Source organism: Nyctereutes procyonoides, unplaced genomic scaffold (assembly GCF_905146905.1).
Source record: "Nyctereutes procyonoides isolate TBG_1078 unplaced genomic scaffold, NYPRO_anot_genome, whole genome shotgun sequence".
NCBI lineage: Eukaryota > Metazoa > Chordata > Mammalia > Carnivora > Canidae > Nyctereutes > Nyctereutes procyonoides.
The window spans coordinates 6,693,150-6,712,795 of NW_026575132.1; the positions used below are offsets into that span (position 1 = coordinate 6,693,150).

Sequence of the window (19,646 nt, forward strand, 5' to 3'; positions counted from 1 at the left end):
TCTATCTTCCCCTGGGTTCATCTACCACTGAGTCCAGTCCTTGGCTGATTTTTTTTTCTGCCTGAGGGATATGGTGGCAGGGGTGGGGAGGTGTGTATAGGAAGCATTGCGAGCATCACAGAGCCATTTTGGAACAGTCATGTTTACATGGTTTGAATGTAAAAGGAACTTGCTATTTCAAAAAGCCATTGGAAACTAATGAAGGTCAAAGGATAATACTTTTTTATTTTGTCTTTACAGGTTAGAACTCAGGATATTCAGGTTGAGACTAGAGATCCTACTGAGTTTCATTATCTGCCTGAGAAATTTGTCACACGGGGGGACTTGTTACTGCTGCTGTTTTTAAGACTTCAGATAAGGATAAAACATTCCTGGCATTGTCAAAGGAGAGGGTATGTTAATTCTTCCATTTATTCAAAGCTTTGCTTTTATAAGATTTTTTCTTAATTCCTAGTCTCTTTCCTATTTCTAGACTCAATTTCCCATCAGGGTTAGAGCTCAGAAAATCTTGTTTTTCGAGAATTTTTTAGCTAAGCAAGAAGCTCTTCTTCTTCTTCTTCTTCTTCTTCTTCTTCTTCTTCTTCTTCTTCTTCTTCCTCCTCCTCCTCCTCCTCCTCCTCCTCCTCCTCCTTCTTCTTCTTTCTTCTTCTTCTTTTTTGGTATATTTCTTTATTGGAGTTCGATTTGCCAACTTATAGTATAACACCCAGTGCTCATCCCGCAAGTGCCCCCTCAGTGCCCATCACCCAGTCACCCCATCCCCCTGCCCACCTCCCCTTCCACTACTCCTTGTTCGTTTCCCAGAGTTAGGTGTCTCTCATGTTCTGCCTCCGTCTCTGATATTTCCCACTCAGTTTCTCTCCTTTCCCCTTTATTCTCTTTCACTATTTTTTATATTCCCCAAATAAATGAGACCATATAATGTTTGTCCTTCTCTGACTGACTTACTTCACTCAGCATAATACCCTCCAGTTCCATCGACGTCGAAGCAAATGGGGGGTATTTGTCATTTCTAATGGCTGAGGAATAACCCATTGTGTACATATAGACCACAGCTTCTTTATCCATTCATCTTTCGATGGACACCGCGGCTCCTTCCACAGTTTGGCTATTGTGGACATTGCTGCTATAAACATCAGGGTGCAGGTGTCCCAGCATTTCCCTGCATCTGTATCTCTGGGGTAAATCCCCAGCAGTGCAATTGCTGGGTCATAGGGCAGGTCTATTTTTAACTCTTTGAGGAACCTCCACACAGTTTTCCAGAGTGCCTGCACCAGTTCACATTCCCACCAACAGTGCAAGAGGGTTCCCCTTTCTCCACATCCTCTCCAATATTTGTTGCTTCCTGTCTTGTTGATTTTCCCCATTCTCACCAGTATGAGGTGGGATCTCATTGTGGTTTTGATTTGTATTTCCCTGATGGCAAGTGATGCAGAGCATTTTCTCAGGTGCCTATTGGCCATTTGTTTGTCTTCTTTGGTGAAATTTCTGTTCATGTCTTTTGCCCATTTCATGATAGGATTGTTTGTTTCTTTGCTGTTGAGTTTAATAAATTCTTTACAGATCTTCAATACTAGCCCTTTATCTGATATGTCATTTGCAAATATCTTCTCCCATTCTGTAGGTTGTCTTTTAGTTGTGTTGACTGTTTCTTTTGCTGTACAGAGGCTTTTTATCTTGATGAAGTCCCAATAGTTCATTTTTGCTTTTGTTTCCCTTGTCTTCATAGATGTGTCTTGCAAGAAGTTGCTTTGGCCAAGTTCAAAAAGGGTGTTGCCTGTGTTCTCCTCTAGGATTTTGATGGATTCTTGTCTCACATTTAGATCTTACATCCATTTTGAGTTTATCTGCAAGAAGCCCTTCTAAGGAGGTGGGCACAGCTCAGCCATGGTCATGAAGGAAAACTAATAAAGATTAAGAATATTTTATGAATAGTAGTATCTTTGAGGGCGGAAATTCAGCATCCTTCAAGGAAGATTAATCCTTCAACTAAATGGAGTGTTTCAATTTCCTTGACCATCGTTGTCAGAAATCCATTCATGTCTTCCACTGTAAGTGTCTTCTTACGTCATTCTCCAACATCCCCCAAGCCTTCCCTAAATTCATTCTATTGATGATTAGCAGTCTATGGCGAAAAATTAAGTGTTAAAATGAAGTAGCCGTGCTTTTCAGGTCCATTTTATGGGAGAGAAGACTACCATAAACTCCATATATAATTGGAGTCCCTAAGCTAGTCAGTTAACTAGTGGAAGGAAGTGGGTAGTGTGCCAGGAAGTGGCCTTCTAGCCTTCTGCCCCCCACACCGAGCATATCAGTCGGCATGTCTTCAAAAGGGGAATGGAGAGCATCAGACAACCTCTTGAATTAATTAAGTGAAGGCTAGTGAAGGGAGCTGCTTTATTTAACGTCAATAATACTTTTCCTTTCTTTGGAGAATTGAAGGATGTCCTTCAGATACCAGTATGACCATATAAGTGTCACAGGTTTGGGGGACATTGCCAGTTTGGCCACCTGTTAACCTGCTGCCTTCTCACCACAATCCCCTGTGACTTCAGCACCATACAAAGAGTCTTCCCACCTTGGTTTACAGTTCCTTGGTCTCTCTGATGCCCCCTCAGACCTTCCCTTACCTGCATTAGGACCTTGGATGGGCTCCTCTTGCAAGATATGGAACTCCAAAATTCTATCTATCCTCCTGTATTTCTGCCTGTTTTCCACCTCCATGAAGACATTATACTCCCCTCCATTTCTTTTCTATCTTCTTTGACTCTTCTTTTTTCATACCTTTTTCTACTCAGGCTATGACATACTCTCTCCTGGGGTGATATCCTTTTCTCTCAGCCTCCACTATGCATCACCTCTGTGTGAATGAGGCAGCTGAAATTTTTTCTTCCATCCTCTTCTGCTCTCCCATGTTGGAAGATCGCATGTTCCATTATTGGTCTCCTCAGACTGGCTGTACTAAAGGCTCAAAATCACCTTCACAAAAACTAAACTTACCAATTTTACCTCCTTTTTTTAAATTTTTATTTATTTATGATAGTCACACACACACACAGAGAGAGAGAGAGAGAGAGAGAGAGAGAGAGAGGCAGAGACATAGGCAGAGGGACAAGCAGGCTCCATGCACCAGGAGCCCGATGTGGGATTCGATCCCGGGTCTCCAGGATCGCGCCCTGGGCCAAAGGCAGGCGCTAAACCATTGCGCCACCCAGGGATCCCCCAATTTTACCTCCTAAGCCTACTCTTTCTCCTGACATCCTTCCTTTTTTTTTTTTTTTTTTTTTGACATCCCTCCTAATAACGATAGTCGTTTGTGGAGTGCTTGCCATGGGGCAGAAACTGTTCTAAGTAATTAATGTGAGATGATTTGTTTAATCCTCACAATGGTTCCATGATGAAGATGCCACTGTTTCCTTAATTTTACAGATAAATAGACACCCAGAGAGGTTGTTTCTGATTGTGTAATTACTGGAAGTCAAGGCTAGGATTGGAATCGAGGCAACCCAACCTCAAAACCGAACACTTAACCCCCACGCTGTGTTCCCTCTGAACCAGATTTCAGCTCTTACACTTGTCTTCAACTTCTTCAACTCCAATCCAACTGAATTTCATTAATTTTCTTTCTGCAGAGCCTCTCTCTTTTGTTTCCTCCCTACTCCCCTGTCCTCAGTACCTCTCATCCAAACCAGTTTTACTGACTTCTAGTTATTCTCCAATTGTCTTCTCTCTAGGTCCACTATACCTGGATTTTCTCTTTAGAAAAATGAAAATAGTTTTTTTTCCCACCTGGATATAAAAATAATACATGCTCACATATCATAATCAGAAGATTAAAACAAATATACAAAAATGAAACTAAAAATCCAAATCACATTTTGCCTCTCTGCAGTGATAATATATAGGTATGTATTCCAAGTATTTTTCTCTTTCTGTGCATATACACAGACACATAATTTCCTAAATTAAAAATTTAGATCATATTTACTTATTGCATATTAATTTTTCACTGATAACACTAGGTATTATTAGCCTTTTTCATATTTGCCAATCTTAAAGGCAAATATACTTGTGTATTAGTTTGAATTTTTTCTAATTACTATTGGATACTGAATATTTTTCATAGGTCTAATAAATATTGTTTTCTCTCTCTTATGACTGGCACTTTACACATATTTTCTAGTAGGTTATCAGACTTTTCTTATTGGTTTTTATGAGCTCTTTATATATAGTAAATGTATTAACTCTTTGCTTATCATGTTATTGCAGAAAAATTTCTCTGAGCTGTTCCTCTTTCAAATTTATATTTTGTATATGAATACAATTTTGTATATGTACATAGGTTTTTTTGTTTTGGGAGGTTTTTGTTTTGTTTTGCCATATAAACATTTAAAATGTTTACATTATCACACATATAATTGTTTTCTGTTTCTGGTGTTCTGTGGCCAGTAATCTATTTCTAATGCTCAATTGGGATCCCATGACCTCCATACTGACTAGCAGTCCCTACAGCTTATAGAAGCCCAAACTCCTCACCCAGTTGATAAGTCTTTTTTTTTTTTTTTTTATAAGTTTTCTTCCTTGATCTGGTCCCATTTCAGCTTGTTTCTGGCTTCTTTCCTTCATACAATCTATGCTCCCTTTAAACACAATAAATCACTATTCTGAAAATTTATCTCAAACTTCCCCACTGTTAGAAATTATACGGAAAAAATGTAAAAAGATTTTAATAGTGAATAGGAAAGGTCATTAAAATGGATTGAACCAATATTCTTAGAATTAAACCTCAGAAAGAATCATTTTTCAAAAGCAGAGGCAGAGTACACTAGGGCCTTGCTTTAGGATTCCTGTGTGCTGGGGAGAAGGGCAGCTGGGTGAGGACAAGGTCACCTGCGCAGGTGAGGACATTCCATCACAGTCCGAGTGCGGTGGCAGCGGTGCATCCTGGATGCTGAGGGCCGTGCGTAGGCCTCTCTTGGTCATCTGTTACGGTGAGCTAACTGCTAGCCCAGAGTCCCCAGAGCCTTTCCCGTCTGGAACTCCCAAACCCTCTGTTCTGTCTATCTGGAATGCTCTCGGATTCTCTCTAGCCCTCTTCATCTCAACTGATAACAATCTTCCAACTCTCAGCTCAAAAGCAAGCTTCATTTTTGATCCTCAAGCAGGAAGCAAGTGTTGACTCTCCCATGCCACTCATCACGTTCTCTCGTCTCATGAGAACCTGAGCACACTATTTCCTTACCGTACTGTAACTTCTTTGAAAGCAGAGCTCATGTCTCATGTTGGAGCACTCTTTCAGAACCAAACAGAGGGCACCAGATAGTTCTCAGTAAGTCCTGCAAACATTCACCAAGCTCCCAAAAGCTGTGGCTAGAATCTCGGTGCCCTCCAGCTGCTCCTACCACTTCTGCAGTAAAAACAAAGCTAAGTTTCTGTAGCATAGGACAAGGCTGTGGGAGCCAAGGTACTGAGAGTACCCATTCTCAAAAAGGACGTCATTGACAACAGTTGATTTTGCTCAAACATTGGCTCAACGCAAAGGAACATAGCACAGAGAGAGACTAGGAGTGTTGTACCTGGATGTTAACATCTGCCCCGTTGTTTACTAACAGTTCAAGACACAAAGCACCATGTGTGGAGGCAGCGGCAAAATGCAGAGGGGTGAACCCGCTGTTGTTGGGCTGGTTCACATTAGCACCGTAGTCCGTCAGCTCGTTGACTACAGCATCCTGTCCATTGTAGCAGGCCAGGTGAAGAGCCGTGTTGCCATAGATGTTGATTTCATCGATCTGCAAAGGAGTCCAACACAGAGCAGGTAAAATCATCAGAGCCACTTTACTGCACTTGTTGTGGGCGGGGGGAGGGGGGAACGGGGGGGGGGGACAGAGGGAGACGGAGAGAGAAAATCTTAAGCAAACTCCATGCTCAGCAAGGAACCCGTTGAGGGTTTGATCCAAGGACCCCGAGATCATGACCTGAGCCGAAATCAAGAATCAGATGCTAAACTGACTGAGTCACCCAGGTGCCCCACACCTGGTATACCACAATTTAGAAGGGTAAATGCTGAAGGCGGATGAGGAACCCAAATCTAACATGACTGGTTAATATGTATTACGTGCAATATATAAATTTAAATATTTCGCTATGTTGATACAGAAAGTTAGCTTGTCTTCTGCTTTTTCATGACTTGCTGTATGCCCCCATTGCCTTTCATCAACTGCCCCTGTAAACTCTAAAAGATATGATGCTAGAAGATAAGGTTTTTTTTTTTTACCCTCTTGAATTAACATGCAAACAGGATTTAATTTCAGGACAATAGAAAACCCACAAAATACCACAAGCTGCTGCATTAATCATAGCTCACCTCCACACCCAGATTCAGGAGGTGTTTGACAACATTGATCTGTCCATTGGAGGCTGCAGCATGCAGGGGGGTATAACCCTTCTTATCCTTACACGTCACTTCGGCACCGTGGTTAATGAGCAGTGCCACAACATCCAGGTGGCCTTCACAAAGAGAGCAGTAGAAAACATGGTTAATCTTTTTAGGATAATCTGATGATTTATTCCACCTAAATGATCACCATTAGCTTTTAGTGCCACCAACACTTTAAATAAGGGCAAGGTCCTGCTAATATGTTAGTGCCATAGCCTAAAAAAACAATTCTGTTAAAATGAAAGCAAAGCTTTTAAAAGCAGTTGCCATTCTTTACTGAAAAGTCCAACAAGGACAATTTGGTTTGGAAAAATTAATGAAAGAAAAAAATCAATTAATCAGAATAAATTCACATTAGTGTTAAATCATATGAGATCACTGCTGCTTGGCCTTTTATTTTCTTTTTTTGAACCACAAAAATGATACTTTCATATGGTTCAACCTAAAAATATTCTTGTGAATTACTGGCTAAACAGAAACTCTTCCAGTTTCAACTCTTGTGGGCTTATTTTCTAGAATAATTTCCTTTGTACCCTATCTTACTATATATACCATGAGAAATGTATTTGACCTCTATATTGTAACTGAAGATTGTTTGATGCTTTGGGTCATGGCTGTAAATGTGGTTGATAATTGAGAGGTCAAAGATAAGTACTAACTCCAAGGGTCTAAGATGTGAAGGGGGTGGGTTGTGAGTGTGTGTGTGTGTGTGTGTGTGTATGAGAAAGAGAGATGAAGAGAAATGTGTTTGGGGTGGTGAGGGAGAGAGTTGGGGCTGTGTGTGTGAGAGAGAGACAGAGCTTGGTCATGGCTTGTTTTATTAAAATTTGACTTTTTCCCCTAAGACATGTATGTAGAAAAATTATTTTCAATTACTAGTGGTGCTATCTTAAGCTTAAGTGGTGCTATCTTTTGTCTTTTGTCTGGGTTTTTATTCTTTAAAGATAGTCATCTATATATTTTTTCCTATTTGTATTCCGATGACACACAAAATAATGACTTTACTTCTTTAAAGCAATTCTACACAAATGTTTTAACTGTGCATCAGCAAAGAACAAACTTGAAACCCCAGGTTCTTTGAGTCCCATCTCACACTAGTCTGTGGTGTGTGCTCTGCATAAACATCAGTCTGGCAAATGTCCCCTGACTCCAGTCCCATAGGTACCACGCAGACATCTTATCTGCTTCAGTCAGCTCAAAAGTCCATGTTGTCTTTAAAAAGTGATAATGTTGCAAAATCTCAAGATTCTGTTTTTTTAAACCCAAATATCCATTCAGACTCAGATATGGCCCCCTAATTTATTTCATCCCTACCCAACCCACTCTCTTTTTCCTCCCCACCATTAATATTATTGTTGTTTATGATAATAAAAGCCCCGTATGCATGTTAAAAAGGATTCAGAAAAGGCAAAAAGGTGTTAAAAGGAAACCAAAACCATCCATAATCACCAATCCCTCAAGATACTCAGCTAACATTTCAGCATATAATATATTCCAGATTGTCTCTATTGCAGTCTTTTTTTTTTTTTTACAAAAATGAGGATCATAGTATCCATACTGTGTTATGATCTGTTTTTACTTAACATATCACAGAGTCTTTCTATGCTAATAAATACTAATGACATCATCACCGGGGTTAGTGCATAGTGTCCCATCGGGCAGATCTTTATCATTCACCAACAAAATCTCCTGTGGATGGGCACTCAGGTTGTTTATAACTTGGGGCTGATAGAATCGCATCTGCTTTTCAAATTGCAGAATGTTCTCCAGTTAGAAACACAAAGGAAGGATCTCAGTTCTTTGTTCCTCACCAATCTACACCGAGAATAAACTCTATGAGGTCTGTCATGTATCAGTGGTATTTGTGCCAACAAAAGTGAAAAAGAAAAACACAGCACTGTAACCTCTTCCTTCATTTCTCCCACCCAAGCTGGCAGAAGCAAGAACCGCAAACTTCAGCTTCGTCGGCCATAGAGTAGCAGGATAATCCATGGTGACCCTTGTCACTTCAACCTACACAACAGCCAGGGGGCTTTCCTTCCTTCCTTTTTGTTTCTTTCCAAAATATTTATAAATAAAAGGACAAATGGCATTCATGTCCTTGCTAGCCAGTCCTTTTTCTTTTTAAATACTTCATTTTGCTGCCATAACAAGTTAGAAGAAGCACCGTTTGTGCTGCTTTCCAGTCCAGATTGGAGCACATTCAATGAGGTCCAGGCCATGATTCATCCCTCCTCCTCTCTGTGGGGTAAATAAACCTCTGACAGAGCAACTGTCTAACTAGAGCACTCAACGCATGCCAGTAAAATGGCCCAAATCTTAACTCAGTTGGATCCCAACCTTGGAAAGAAGTCAGGCTTGCCCAAGAGAAAGCCTATATGCTTAGCAACAGGCCCACAGCTTCTTTAGTTACAGTTGTTTGCATTTTTCTTTCCATTCATGGAATTCTTACCCATATATGCCGCCCAGTGCAGAGCACGCCGGTCCTTCTTATCAAATGCGTTGATGTTTGCTCCTTTGGCCAAGAGTAAATTGACCATCTGAAAGAAAACCAACATGCAGATAATCTGAGTCAAATTAACATCCAATATAAAGGCAGGTCAGTGACTTGGAATTCAAACACAGTAGGAAGCTGATGTCACAGACAACCCCATGGCACGTGTGTCAGAGGAAAAGGCCAAGGTGACAGCTCCTTTTACAACCCCTGGCTGTATAGTTAAAACTAGCTGTTGCTGCCTAAGGTTGGGTGTGTGGATGGTAGCATCATGCTCTCTGAAAGCCTCAGCGTAAGCCTGGCTTCCACTTGGGGCCCAGAGAGTCTGTAGGGAGAATGCTTGGAGCCAGTGATGAGGGCACTCACCTCCACGTGGCCATTCAGAGCAGCGTGGTGCAAGGCGGTGCGCCCCCCTCGGTCGGAGACATTGACGCTGCTCAGCAGGGGAATGATCACTTCTGCACACTTGACAGCCTTGTTGGCAGCTGCCACGTGGAGTGGCGTCTGCCAATTCTTGTCCCTCGCGTTGACGTCAGCCGAGTGCTTAATCAATACTTGCACTGCTTCCTACAACAGGGGCAGAGTTGGCAAGGGTCACTGACAGAGGCTCAATCAACACTGATTGGATAGAACACACTTCACTAGACCCTGGAGCCACAGGAAGGGAAGGCTCTGTGCCCTCACAGGCTGGCTCAAGATGTAGGTTTTTCTGAGAAAAGCAAGGTAATATGTGATAAAGATCGAAAGAGTGGCACAGACGAAAGCAGATCCATTTATCTTTCTGTGTTAGGCCAAGAGCCCTGGCACAGCTTTAAAACCAAGTAAGCTTTCTAAGTGTAAGGTTTCCTACTAGGGTGTAAAGTACCCTTAGGACAAATGAGAGCACCCCGTGCAAGTGCACACCTGGAGTAAATATCCATAAGTCAAAAGGCCCCCAAAGATCATCTAAACTTGGAGGTGCTTGTCAATAAGCCTCCATCTTCCAAAGCCAAAGGCCTCAAAGCCCTTTGGACGTTCTTGGATCGATTTATAAATCTTTGTCTCCACCAACATCTTAACCCTCACTGTGCGATCAATAGCAGTCAAGGGAAGATGTCTATTACTACCTCAACTTGAAGCTACAAAATTGTTCTGTGTTTCCCCCAACCTCTTCCATGTTATAGTGGGGCAACTTCTTTTCTACTATTGAGTTCCTTCACCTTTCCTGAGACTTACACTTTTTATTTTCCTTCCATTGACCTAATTAGCTTATAAGCCTCTTGAAATATTACTTTCAACCTTAGCTGTATAATGGAAACACCTGAGAAACTCTTAAAAATACAGATGGCTGGGGTGCCTAGGTGGCTCAGCGGGTGAAGTGTCTGACTCTTGATCTCAGCTCAGGTTTTAATCTCAGGGTCATGATTTTGAGCCTCTTGTTGGGCTCTACACTGGGCTCCAAAGCCTACTTAAAAAAAAAACAAAACAGATGGCTGGTGCCACACCAGAGATTCTAACTGGCCTCAGAATTTCTGTAAAGCCTTCTGGTAACTTTGTTGTATGGCTAGGATTGAGGACACTCTTCTGTTCCACCGAGAAAAGGATATAGCTTCTCTCAAGATGGGAGTGACTGTTGGTTGTTTCTCTTTACTTCTAGAGATATCCCTAGAACCAGTTACTGGGACTCCTTTATTAACATCTTCTCAAAATGGCATCAATAAACCAATGAAAGGCAATGAAATATGCCACACTCCTGCCACCCTTCATGGATCAAGAACTTACCCCTGTCCACCATATTCCTCACAGGCCTTAACTATCCAATCTACTTTATCATGCAGATACATACAAGTGCTCAGATAGTAAATTATTTAAAATCTTAAGATTAACATTTGTATCAGGAACATAAATAACAAAATAAGAAGAATGTTCTATGCATCAGTAGTAGCAACACATTGAGATGAATGGCTAACATGGACAGTAGAATGAGAGCAAAAAATTTAGTTTTGTAAATTAGAGAATACAGTTTAAACATAGTGTGATGCTCCATTTAGATGCCATAAACAATATACTCATAGGGCCCAAGCAAACAAATAATTCGTTAAAATTATCAAAAAGGAAAAAAAAGATATATGTCACCTATCCTCAGCAAGACAATAAGGTAATGACTACTAAGTAACATTCCTGGAGCTCATATTAGAGTGAAACGTGTATGTGTATTCTTAACATACACTTGTGAATAAATATTAGCCAGACTCTAAAAGCTAGCAAGCTCTAAAAGCTAGCTGGGTGAACAAAAAACAAACAAAAGAAAAGCTAAACCACCATATAAAAGTTAAGATTTAAATAAGAAAAAAAATGATATTTTTGTTTAACTTTGTTTTTTTTTTTAAAACTCTTATTCATTTATTCATGAGACACACAAAGAGACAGGCAGAGACATAGACAGAGGGAGAAGCAGGCCCCTTGCAGGGAGCCCAGTGCAGATCTCGATCCCCAGACCCAGGATCACGCCCTGAGCCAAAGGCAGATGCTCAACCACTGAGCCACCCAGGCGTCCCATTTTTGTTTAACTTTGGCCTCAAAAATTGTGAGGTTTCTGTAGATAGATACAATCTATTGAGATGTGGGAAGAAACTACTGGGACCTCCATTTAAGTTTATTTTCTTTAAAAAGGAAAGCATTTTAGTTGGTATTTAACTTCTGGGTTGGCACTGTGCCCTCAGTCAACTCCACAGAGGATCTTGCCTTGCACTATCCCAGATACCCTCCAGGAAAAGTAGGGTTTCCACAAGCAGAGGGGGTGAGGCTTGCCTTCTCCATTCATTGGCTCCAAGTGCACTGAAATGCACAATGGTGGGCCTGCCAAGTCCATCTACAGATTGTGATATGTACCCTTAGACTAAAAACATCTTACAATGGGCAAGATTTATGCAAGAACCTTCAGATTAAAGACGATAATACAAATGCCAGTGTAAATAATGTGGAGTCACCGAGCTGACACTTCTACTCCAAGTAAAAGCTTTCTATACGTTAGAAGATAAAAATAATGACAAATTTAATCATATCTGACAAGAGCTTGGTCAAAACAGAGGAAAATCATCAGTAAGTCTATTAGCTACACAGTTAGGTAAAACTATGATAAATGAAAAGTCTCACCCTAAGTATATTGTGATATACTTCAAATATTAGCTAATAATAGTAGTTCCTGTATATAATCCATAAATGAATAAGATGCACATTTGAAGATGCATGCTGAAAAAGTCTGCAGAGATATAGCCAAAAAGGCTGCAGATAACCACCATAAAGCAATTCTATAAAAAGTGGTATCGTATCCTTTTCACATATTCACAGCAAATAATATTATATGGTACCATTTTAATACCTTTGCCTTGTGTATTATTTTACTGTACTTATACAGATTCTTGCTTTGCATTACTTATTATATATATTCAGAATAGACTAACAAAACAAAATATACAAGAACATTTCACACATTTACGCTATTTGGACGTAAGATCAATGAATTCGTGGGAAAAAAATTTTAAGATAACAAAATATGATTACTTTTAGAGTAATTCAGAGTAGGTGAATCAGATATTACCTAGGAAAGGCTTTACTTTTAAAGGAACATTTAAGGATGATTTGCATTTCACACAAAGTAATAAGTTAAGCAAAGAAAATATATATTTACATGCCAATTACAGTTTATATATAAATACTGTTAGAGTTTGTGAGGGAGAACGTCTATATTCTTAAACATGCAATACTTCTAAAACTTGTTTAATCACAAAGTTTTGTCTTTTTGCAAATAAAACTTTATTGGAACACAGCTTCACTTTGTGAATTTGTCTACATATTATCTATGGCTGTGTTTGAATTCTAACAACAGAGTCGAGTATTTGTGACAGATACCACATGCAGCCATCAAAACTTAAAATATTTACTATTTGGCCCTTGATGGAAAAAGTTTGCAGAGCCCCCTAGTCTAGCTCCTTGTTTGAATTACCACAAACTGCAAGTTGTCAAATCTGGTTAAAATAAAATTTTGTTATTTACCAGGATGAAAAAGTACTGTGTTAAGTCCAAAGAGTCGTCTAAGGAAGGCAGGTCCTGTTAAAAGAATCAGAGGCCTCTGTATTCAGCTCATGCTATGCAGTGGTGGGTCTGCAGAGAATTTGGGAGGGGGGTGTACTGAGCTGCATTTTTTGGCATGAAAGAGTGAGCAACATTTGGAGCTCGAGAGGAAAGAAGGGGTGAGAACAGAGAGAGGACTCGGGCCCTGCACCCCAGGGCCAAGATGTACATCTGGGCGGCAACAGAGTCAGAAAGCCAGGAGGGAAGAAGGGAAAGCCGGTACAGAAACCAAACAGCAGGAGCAGGCTTGTGGAGCCAGGCAACCAAACACTCAAGTCTCCAGGAATTCTTTGGAATCATTGGGAGGATACTAGACTTTGCACCAGATATGGCATGTAGTTTGCAGCCAGTTATTGCTGTTTAGAAGGCCCTGGCCAACATCTGAATTACACCTAAAAAATTAGAAAAGATTCAAGTTCATTGGTCAGGGGAAAAAAAGAAGTGGATAGGGTTTCTAATAAATCCCCCTCTCTCTTTTTAAAAGAATTTATTATTTATTTATTCATGAGACACACCAAGAGAGGCAGAGACACAGGCAGAGGGAGAAGAAGGCTCCCTGTAGGAAGCCTGATGAGGGCTGGATCCCAGGATCCCGACCTGAGCCAAAGGCTTAACCACCGAGCCACCCAGGTGCCCCTAATAAATCTCTTTTCATGTGAACCCTACGCAAGCCCTGTGGTGAGTGCCAACTTCATCACATTTGTCTCTCATACCAGCACTCACTGTCATAGCCCAAGGATGCCTAGAATAACCACTACTTTTGCTTATCTACTTTTATAAAATGTTTTGACTTTGTCATTTCTTCATTTTTATGCCTATATCTGCTTAGGAAATGAATTACATAGTTTTCATCTAACTTGGTAAGAAAGGACTATATCAAGAAATACTTAGTATACAGAGGAGAGTATCTTACTTAATTTCCAAAAATTAACTTTAATGAAAATACAAGTAGTCTAAAATGATTGTGGAATTAACTTCATAGGCATAAAGGATATTAGAAGTAGAGAAGGCCTCAGGGCTCATCTGGTCTGACCCCTTCATCTGATAGGCAGCTTCACGTTATAGGTAAGGTCACGGTGTCAAGGGCAGTGATCTGTCAGCAGAGCTGATTAAGAGTCTGGCTCACCTATTTTTTATTAGGCCACAGCTTAGTCATTGGCCAGCATCAGCCAGGCATGCTGACATAAATATTTTTATTTTTTTTATTTTTTTTATTATAAATTAATTTTTATTGGTGTTCAATTTACCAACATACAGAATAACACCCAGTGCTCATCCCGTCAAGTGTCCCCCTCCGTGCCCGTCACCCATTCACCCCCACCCCCCGCCCTCCTCCCCTTCCACCACCCCTAGTTCATATCCCAGTTAGAAGTCTTTATGTTCTGTCTCCCTTTCTGATATCTCCCACACATTTCTTCTCCCTTCCCTTATATTCCCCTTCACTATTATTCATATTCCCCAAATGAATGAGAACATACACTGTTTGTCCTTCTCCGATTGACTTACTTCACTCAGCATAATACCCTCCAGTTCCATCCACGTTGAAGCAAATGGTGGGTATTTGTCGTTTCTAATGGCTGAGTAATATTCCATTGTATACATAAACCACATCTTCTTTATCCATTCATCTTTCGATGGGCATAAATATTTTTAAATTTTAATTCTCCTTATTTAAATGTTTTAACTCTGAAGTTTTACCCTGCCAAACCTGCTTAAAACATAGAAATTTAATATAATTTAAAATAATTTAAAATATTTTTTTAATTTTTTAAATTTATAATTTAAAATAATTTAATATAATACTTCAGGATAAACAAAGTTTTGCTTTAAAAAGATCATTTCCAAAAATAAAAAAAATAAAAATAAAGACCATTTCCTTTTCTAAAACTGCATTTCTCTTTAAAAAATATCAATCTTGGGGGATCCCTGGGTGGCGCAGCGGTTTGGCGCCTGCCTTTGGCTCAGGGCGCGATCCTGGAGACCCGGGATCGAGTCCCACGTCGGGCTTCCGGTGCATGGAGCCTGCTTCTCCCTCTGCCTGTGTCTCTGCCTCTCTCTCTCTCTCTGTGTGACTATCATAAATAAATAAATTAAAAAATATATCAATCTTGGAAGCACTTTAACTTGGTTTTGAAAGAGTTATTTTATGGCTATTTAGGAAATTAATGATTTTTGTAATTAAAATAAGTCTCTTTTCCAGTATCACGCACTGGTGAAAAATTTAATGTCTAGGGCCCTGCTCTGATAGAAATGTACAAGATTAAAAAAAAAACTAATATGGGAGAAGGGAAGGTGAACACTTTCTGAATCAAGAAAAGATACTTAAAGGTGTGCCTGGGTGGTTCAGTCAGTTGAGTGTCTGCCTTTAGCTCAGGTTGTGATCCTGGGGTCCTGGAATCGAGTCCTGCATCAGGCTCCCTGCTTAGTGGAGAGCCTGATTCTCTCTCTCCTCCCCATTTGTGCTCTCTCAGCTGCTATCTCTGTCTTTTTCACAAATAAATCATTTCTATAAATAAATAAAATCCTTTTTTAAAAAAAGAAAAGATACTTAAATAGTGCTTCTCAAATTATGGTGAAGGACCAACTTTTTAAAAATCATTATTTCAAATCCATCATGAGTCAATACTTTTATAAAATACAATAAAAAGTGGGATGTCTGGGTGGCTCATCAGTTTTGGCTCAGGTCTTGAGATCAAGCCCTGCCTCGGGCTCCACACTCAACATAGAATCTGCTGGAGATTCTTTCTTCCTCTCCCTCTCCCTCTACCGTTTCTGCTCATGCTCTCTATTTCTCTCTTTAAAAAATAGAATAAAAAGTAATTAGTAGAATAATAAAATGAAAAAAGAGAAATTATGAACTCAGTATTTATTATTAATTACATTTAGCAGGCATGTAATGACTATCAAATTGCTCTGAAAGTTTCTTTTCCTTTTTTAAAAAGATTGAATTTTTTATTTATTTATTTATTTATTTATTTATTTATTTATTTATTTATGGCACAAAGAAAGAGGCAGAGATGTAGGCAGAGGGATAATTAGGCTCCCCACGGGGAGCCCTAAGGAGGACTTGATCTCAGGACCCCGGCATCACAACCTGAGCCAAAGGCAGACACTGAACCTCTGAGCTGCCCAGACACCCATCTAAAAGTTTCTGGATGCTTACTCTTATCATAAATAACAGTCTTAAGACAAAAGCTTACAGGCTGAGACAGGAACAGGAGCCACACTGTGAGTAGTGCTCCTGCAAAGCCTTTGTTTCTTTTTTAATGAATAGACACAGGTGAGGATTCCAGCATTTCTCCTGAATGGAGGCATCAGCCCAGTTAGCATTCAGTCTTAGGACTGTAGACCATGTCGGATTACACCCCACAGGAGGCTGTGCTATATGAATCATGGAAATAACAGGGGGAAGAACTGTCATGAGATGTCACACAGAAGGGAATTGGAGATGGCATTGGCAGTCACTTTATTTCTACTTTTTATGACCTTCTCTTTTCACAAAAGGCCACTCCAACTCTGTGATAAGAGGTAGAAACATACACTGTGGCACATGGAAAAGACAAGAAGAAATAGGATGTATGTGTCTTAAAAACTGTTGCCCTTGGGGATCCCTGGGTGGCTCAGCGGTTTAGCATCTGCCTTTGGCCCAGGGCGCAGTCCTGGAGTCCTGGGATCGAGTCCCGCGTCGGGCTCCCGGAATGGAGCCTGCTTCTCCCTCTGCCTGTGTCTCTCTGCCTCTCTCTCTCTCTCTCCATGTCTATCATACATGAATGAATAAACCTTAAAAAAAAAACTGTTGCCCTTAATATTTGTTTTTTTCCCTCTCAAATGTGCATTGCATTTAAGTGGTCATAAATTAGTCATGGAAAAGTAATTGTTTGTGACCATCCAGAGTCCTTGCAGGCATAAACAACATCAAATTTTATAAACTGTAAGTTGCTTTAGACCAGGGCCTCAGTCTTACACAATTTTCTGTACTGTCTCCAAAGTCTGGCAGGTGCCTTGCACATAGTGTATCCTGAATATATTTGGGTAGAATAAATATATTGGTATAATCACTAGCAAACTCTCTAAGTAATAATATGCAAGTATTAACAAGACATGTACCACAGGTGGATATCCCTAAGGCTGTATTCAGTCCTGAAGGTATTTACTCTATTACTGAAATCATTTGGGGCTTTTACCCTCTATTGATTAAAGCAACCTCATATTCTGTAAGAATTGCATAAATCAGTACCCAACTGATTCATTCAATTAATCGAAAATTCCTCCAAAAGTACTCATTATTATTAAATTAAACTTGCCCTTTATTATTATAATTACTGGAGTACAATTATTCTAAGAATTAGTAATACAAAGTAGCACAAATTCTCATTGGAGAATTTGGAATAGGAAAGAACTCAAAGGAAACTATTCAAGAAGTGCTGGCTTTCCACAAGGAGAGGCCAGATAGTAAAGTAGCCCCAGTCTTCAATCTCCATGTGCTATATAGACCACATGCATCAGAATCTTCTTTTTAAAATGCAGATTTCTAGGCACAACCATAGGCTTCATCGGACTCGTTGGACACGAGGTTCTAGAACAGATACTTGTGACGAGCACTGCCAGTGATGTGAATGCCCAGTAAATCTGAGGATCACTCATCTACATTCTAACTAATAGGTCATAAAATGCTCACTTTCTTCCCAGTCCAGGTACTATGTTCTATATGTGATCATCTTTTATAATCACAAAGATAATTTAGGGAAAACAGTAACATTCTAATCTCCCATATAATTTCCCAATCCTCAGACTGTCTACTAGCATTTAGCTCACAATAGTGACTGTCAGTGTTTTTCAGAGAAAGGGAAGAACATGAGTTTTAAAATTCAAACTATAAGATAAAATGCTTATCCTGCTCTGTTCTGGGAAACATTTTTATACTTGTTGGGATACTTCTGTCTGCACAGACACAAAAGTAGAGCCATTTTATTGGTTTGAACAGTATCCATCAGGGTGCTTATGTGATCTGAAGAAGCAGCTGAGCATGGTGGTTAAGAAGGCAGGTTCTCGAATTCCACACTCTTCCACTTACTGGCCGTGGCGTGTTAGGCTTGTTACCTAATGTCTCCTAGATTATTTTTCCTAAATTAGGATTAATAGCAGTATTAGCCTCAAACAGTGGCTCAGAGGTTAAAATGGAATAGTGTACAGAAAGTGCTCAGCACATACTGCCTCGCACACACTAAGTGCTCAGTATATTGTGACAATATCTATTTGGACTTAAGAGCCTCAATTCTGTAGCCTAAAGACAAGATATAATCATTTTTTAACTTTATTAACCAAAAGACAGCCTCCAGAACAGAAAAGTGAAAAGTTCAGCAATTCTCCTCTGGTACTACTCAGTTCCTTCTAGAAGAAAAGGCATGTGTGAAAGGCCGGCCGTGTTTGGATATAGGCCACGGTAGGCTGTGTGCCTGGTTGTCTGCCCTAAATACCATGTCCTAGAAGACACACTTTGTACCCTTTCAAGGCCCTTGCAGCATATTTAACAGTGCCTTCCACTGGGTGGGCTTCAATAAGTATGTATTTAACTGTCCAGGTTCGTATGGCCCTAATTCCTGTCCCTAAGGCTGTTCATTTCCAAGAAAGAAAAACAAAAAAGCAACAAGAATAAACAGGAGAAATAATAAGAAAAAATTCACAACACTTTGGAAACCTCTCCCCGGAAGCCCCAAATCTTGCTCATCTACATTATCTAGAATTGCAAAATATGTTTCTCTGATATTTTGGCAAGAGACTATCTTCATTTCTTCTCAGGAGTGGGAATAGTCAGAGAAAGAGGGGGAGTGAGTGAAGACCCTGGGGAGACAATGCTACTTGGCTCCAATTATTTGTTTGGCTGTCTCCTCCCTGGGAATCCCAGACTTGGGGAGGAGTACAAGTAAGAGGAGGACATGGGACTGGATCAGAAGGAAGCACACAACACAGCCTGGTCAGTACCAAGTAAGTCTTGAAGGTTTATCTCCAGAACCCAATGCATGTTGGACAGTTTTCAGTGGGTATGACCATGTGTTGATCTACCTTCCTGTCTGTGTAGGAGGCATGGGTGAGGCATGGGTGGATGGATAATCAACATTATGATCTGATTCTCTTATTGCTATTTCAGGCTCAGGAAATAAATTTAGCAATGAACATTATTTTTCCAGGCATAAAAATCAGAACATAAACTTTGCCTGGATAGAAAGAAATCTCAGAGACTTTGACTTATACTGGTATCTTTGACTTTACACTGATACCTGTGTTGCATACAATTTTGAAACTCATCCTGATTTTGCAGGTTCCAGTGGTTTCAATGACTTCCAGGGCCACACTTCCATAAACAAGCTTCAAATCAGTTTACCTTGCCTGCATGAAAGATGATTACCACCAGCCTTCTCTGTGGCGCAAACTAGTTCTATGTTAGCAGTTGTACAGAGAATCATGTTAACATAGCTTAAGTTAGAAACCCAGTCTTTAATGAACCACTCAAAAAAATAGTTTCCTGAGCAGGCAAGATGTTAGAAATACTATGGCAAGCAATAGGTGTGGCACTTGCTTCAAGGAACTTACTATCTAGAAGGT

General features: G+C 40.0%; 1 protein-coding gene across 2 annotated transcripts in view; it reads right to left on the reverse strand.

Annotated features, from left to right (window-relative positions):
* Positions 1 to 19,646, reverse strand: part of ANKRD44 (ankyrin repeat domain 44) — a 317,550-nt gene that overhangs the window by 129,840 nt on the left and 168,064 nt on the right. For both annotated transcript variants that reach the window (XM_055345366.1, XM_055345365.1), the window contains exons 5-8: positions 9,297 to 9,497; positions 8,889 to 8,976; positions 6,365 to 6,507; positions 5,577 to 5,789 (exon numbers count right to left, since the gene is read on the reverse strand). In XM_055345366.1, the coding sequence (XP_055201341.1) occupies positions 5,577 to 5,789; positions 6,365 to 6,507; positions 8,889 to 8,976; positions 9,297 to 9,497 (645 nt within the window). The remainder of the gene's footprint in view (positions 1 to 5,576; positions 5,790 to 6,364; positions 6,508 to 8,888; positions 8,977 to 9,296; positions 9,498 to 19,646) is intronic.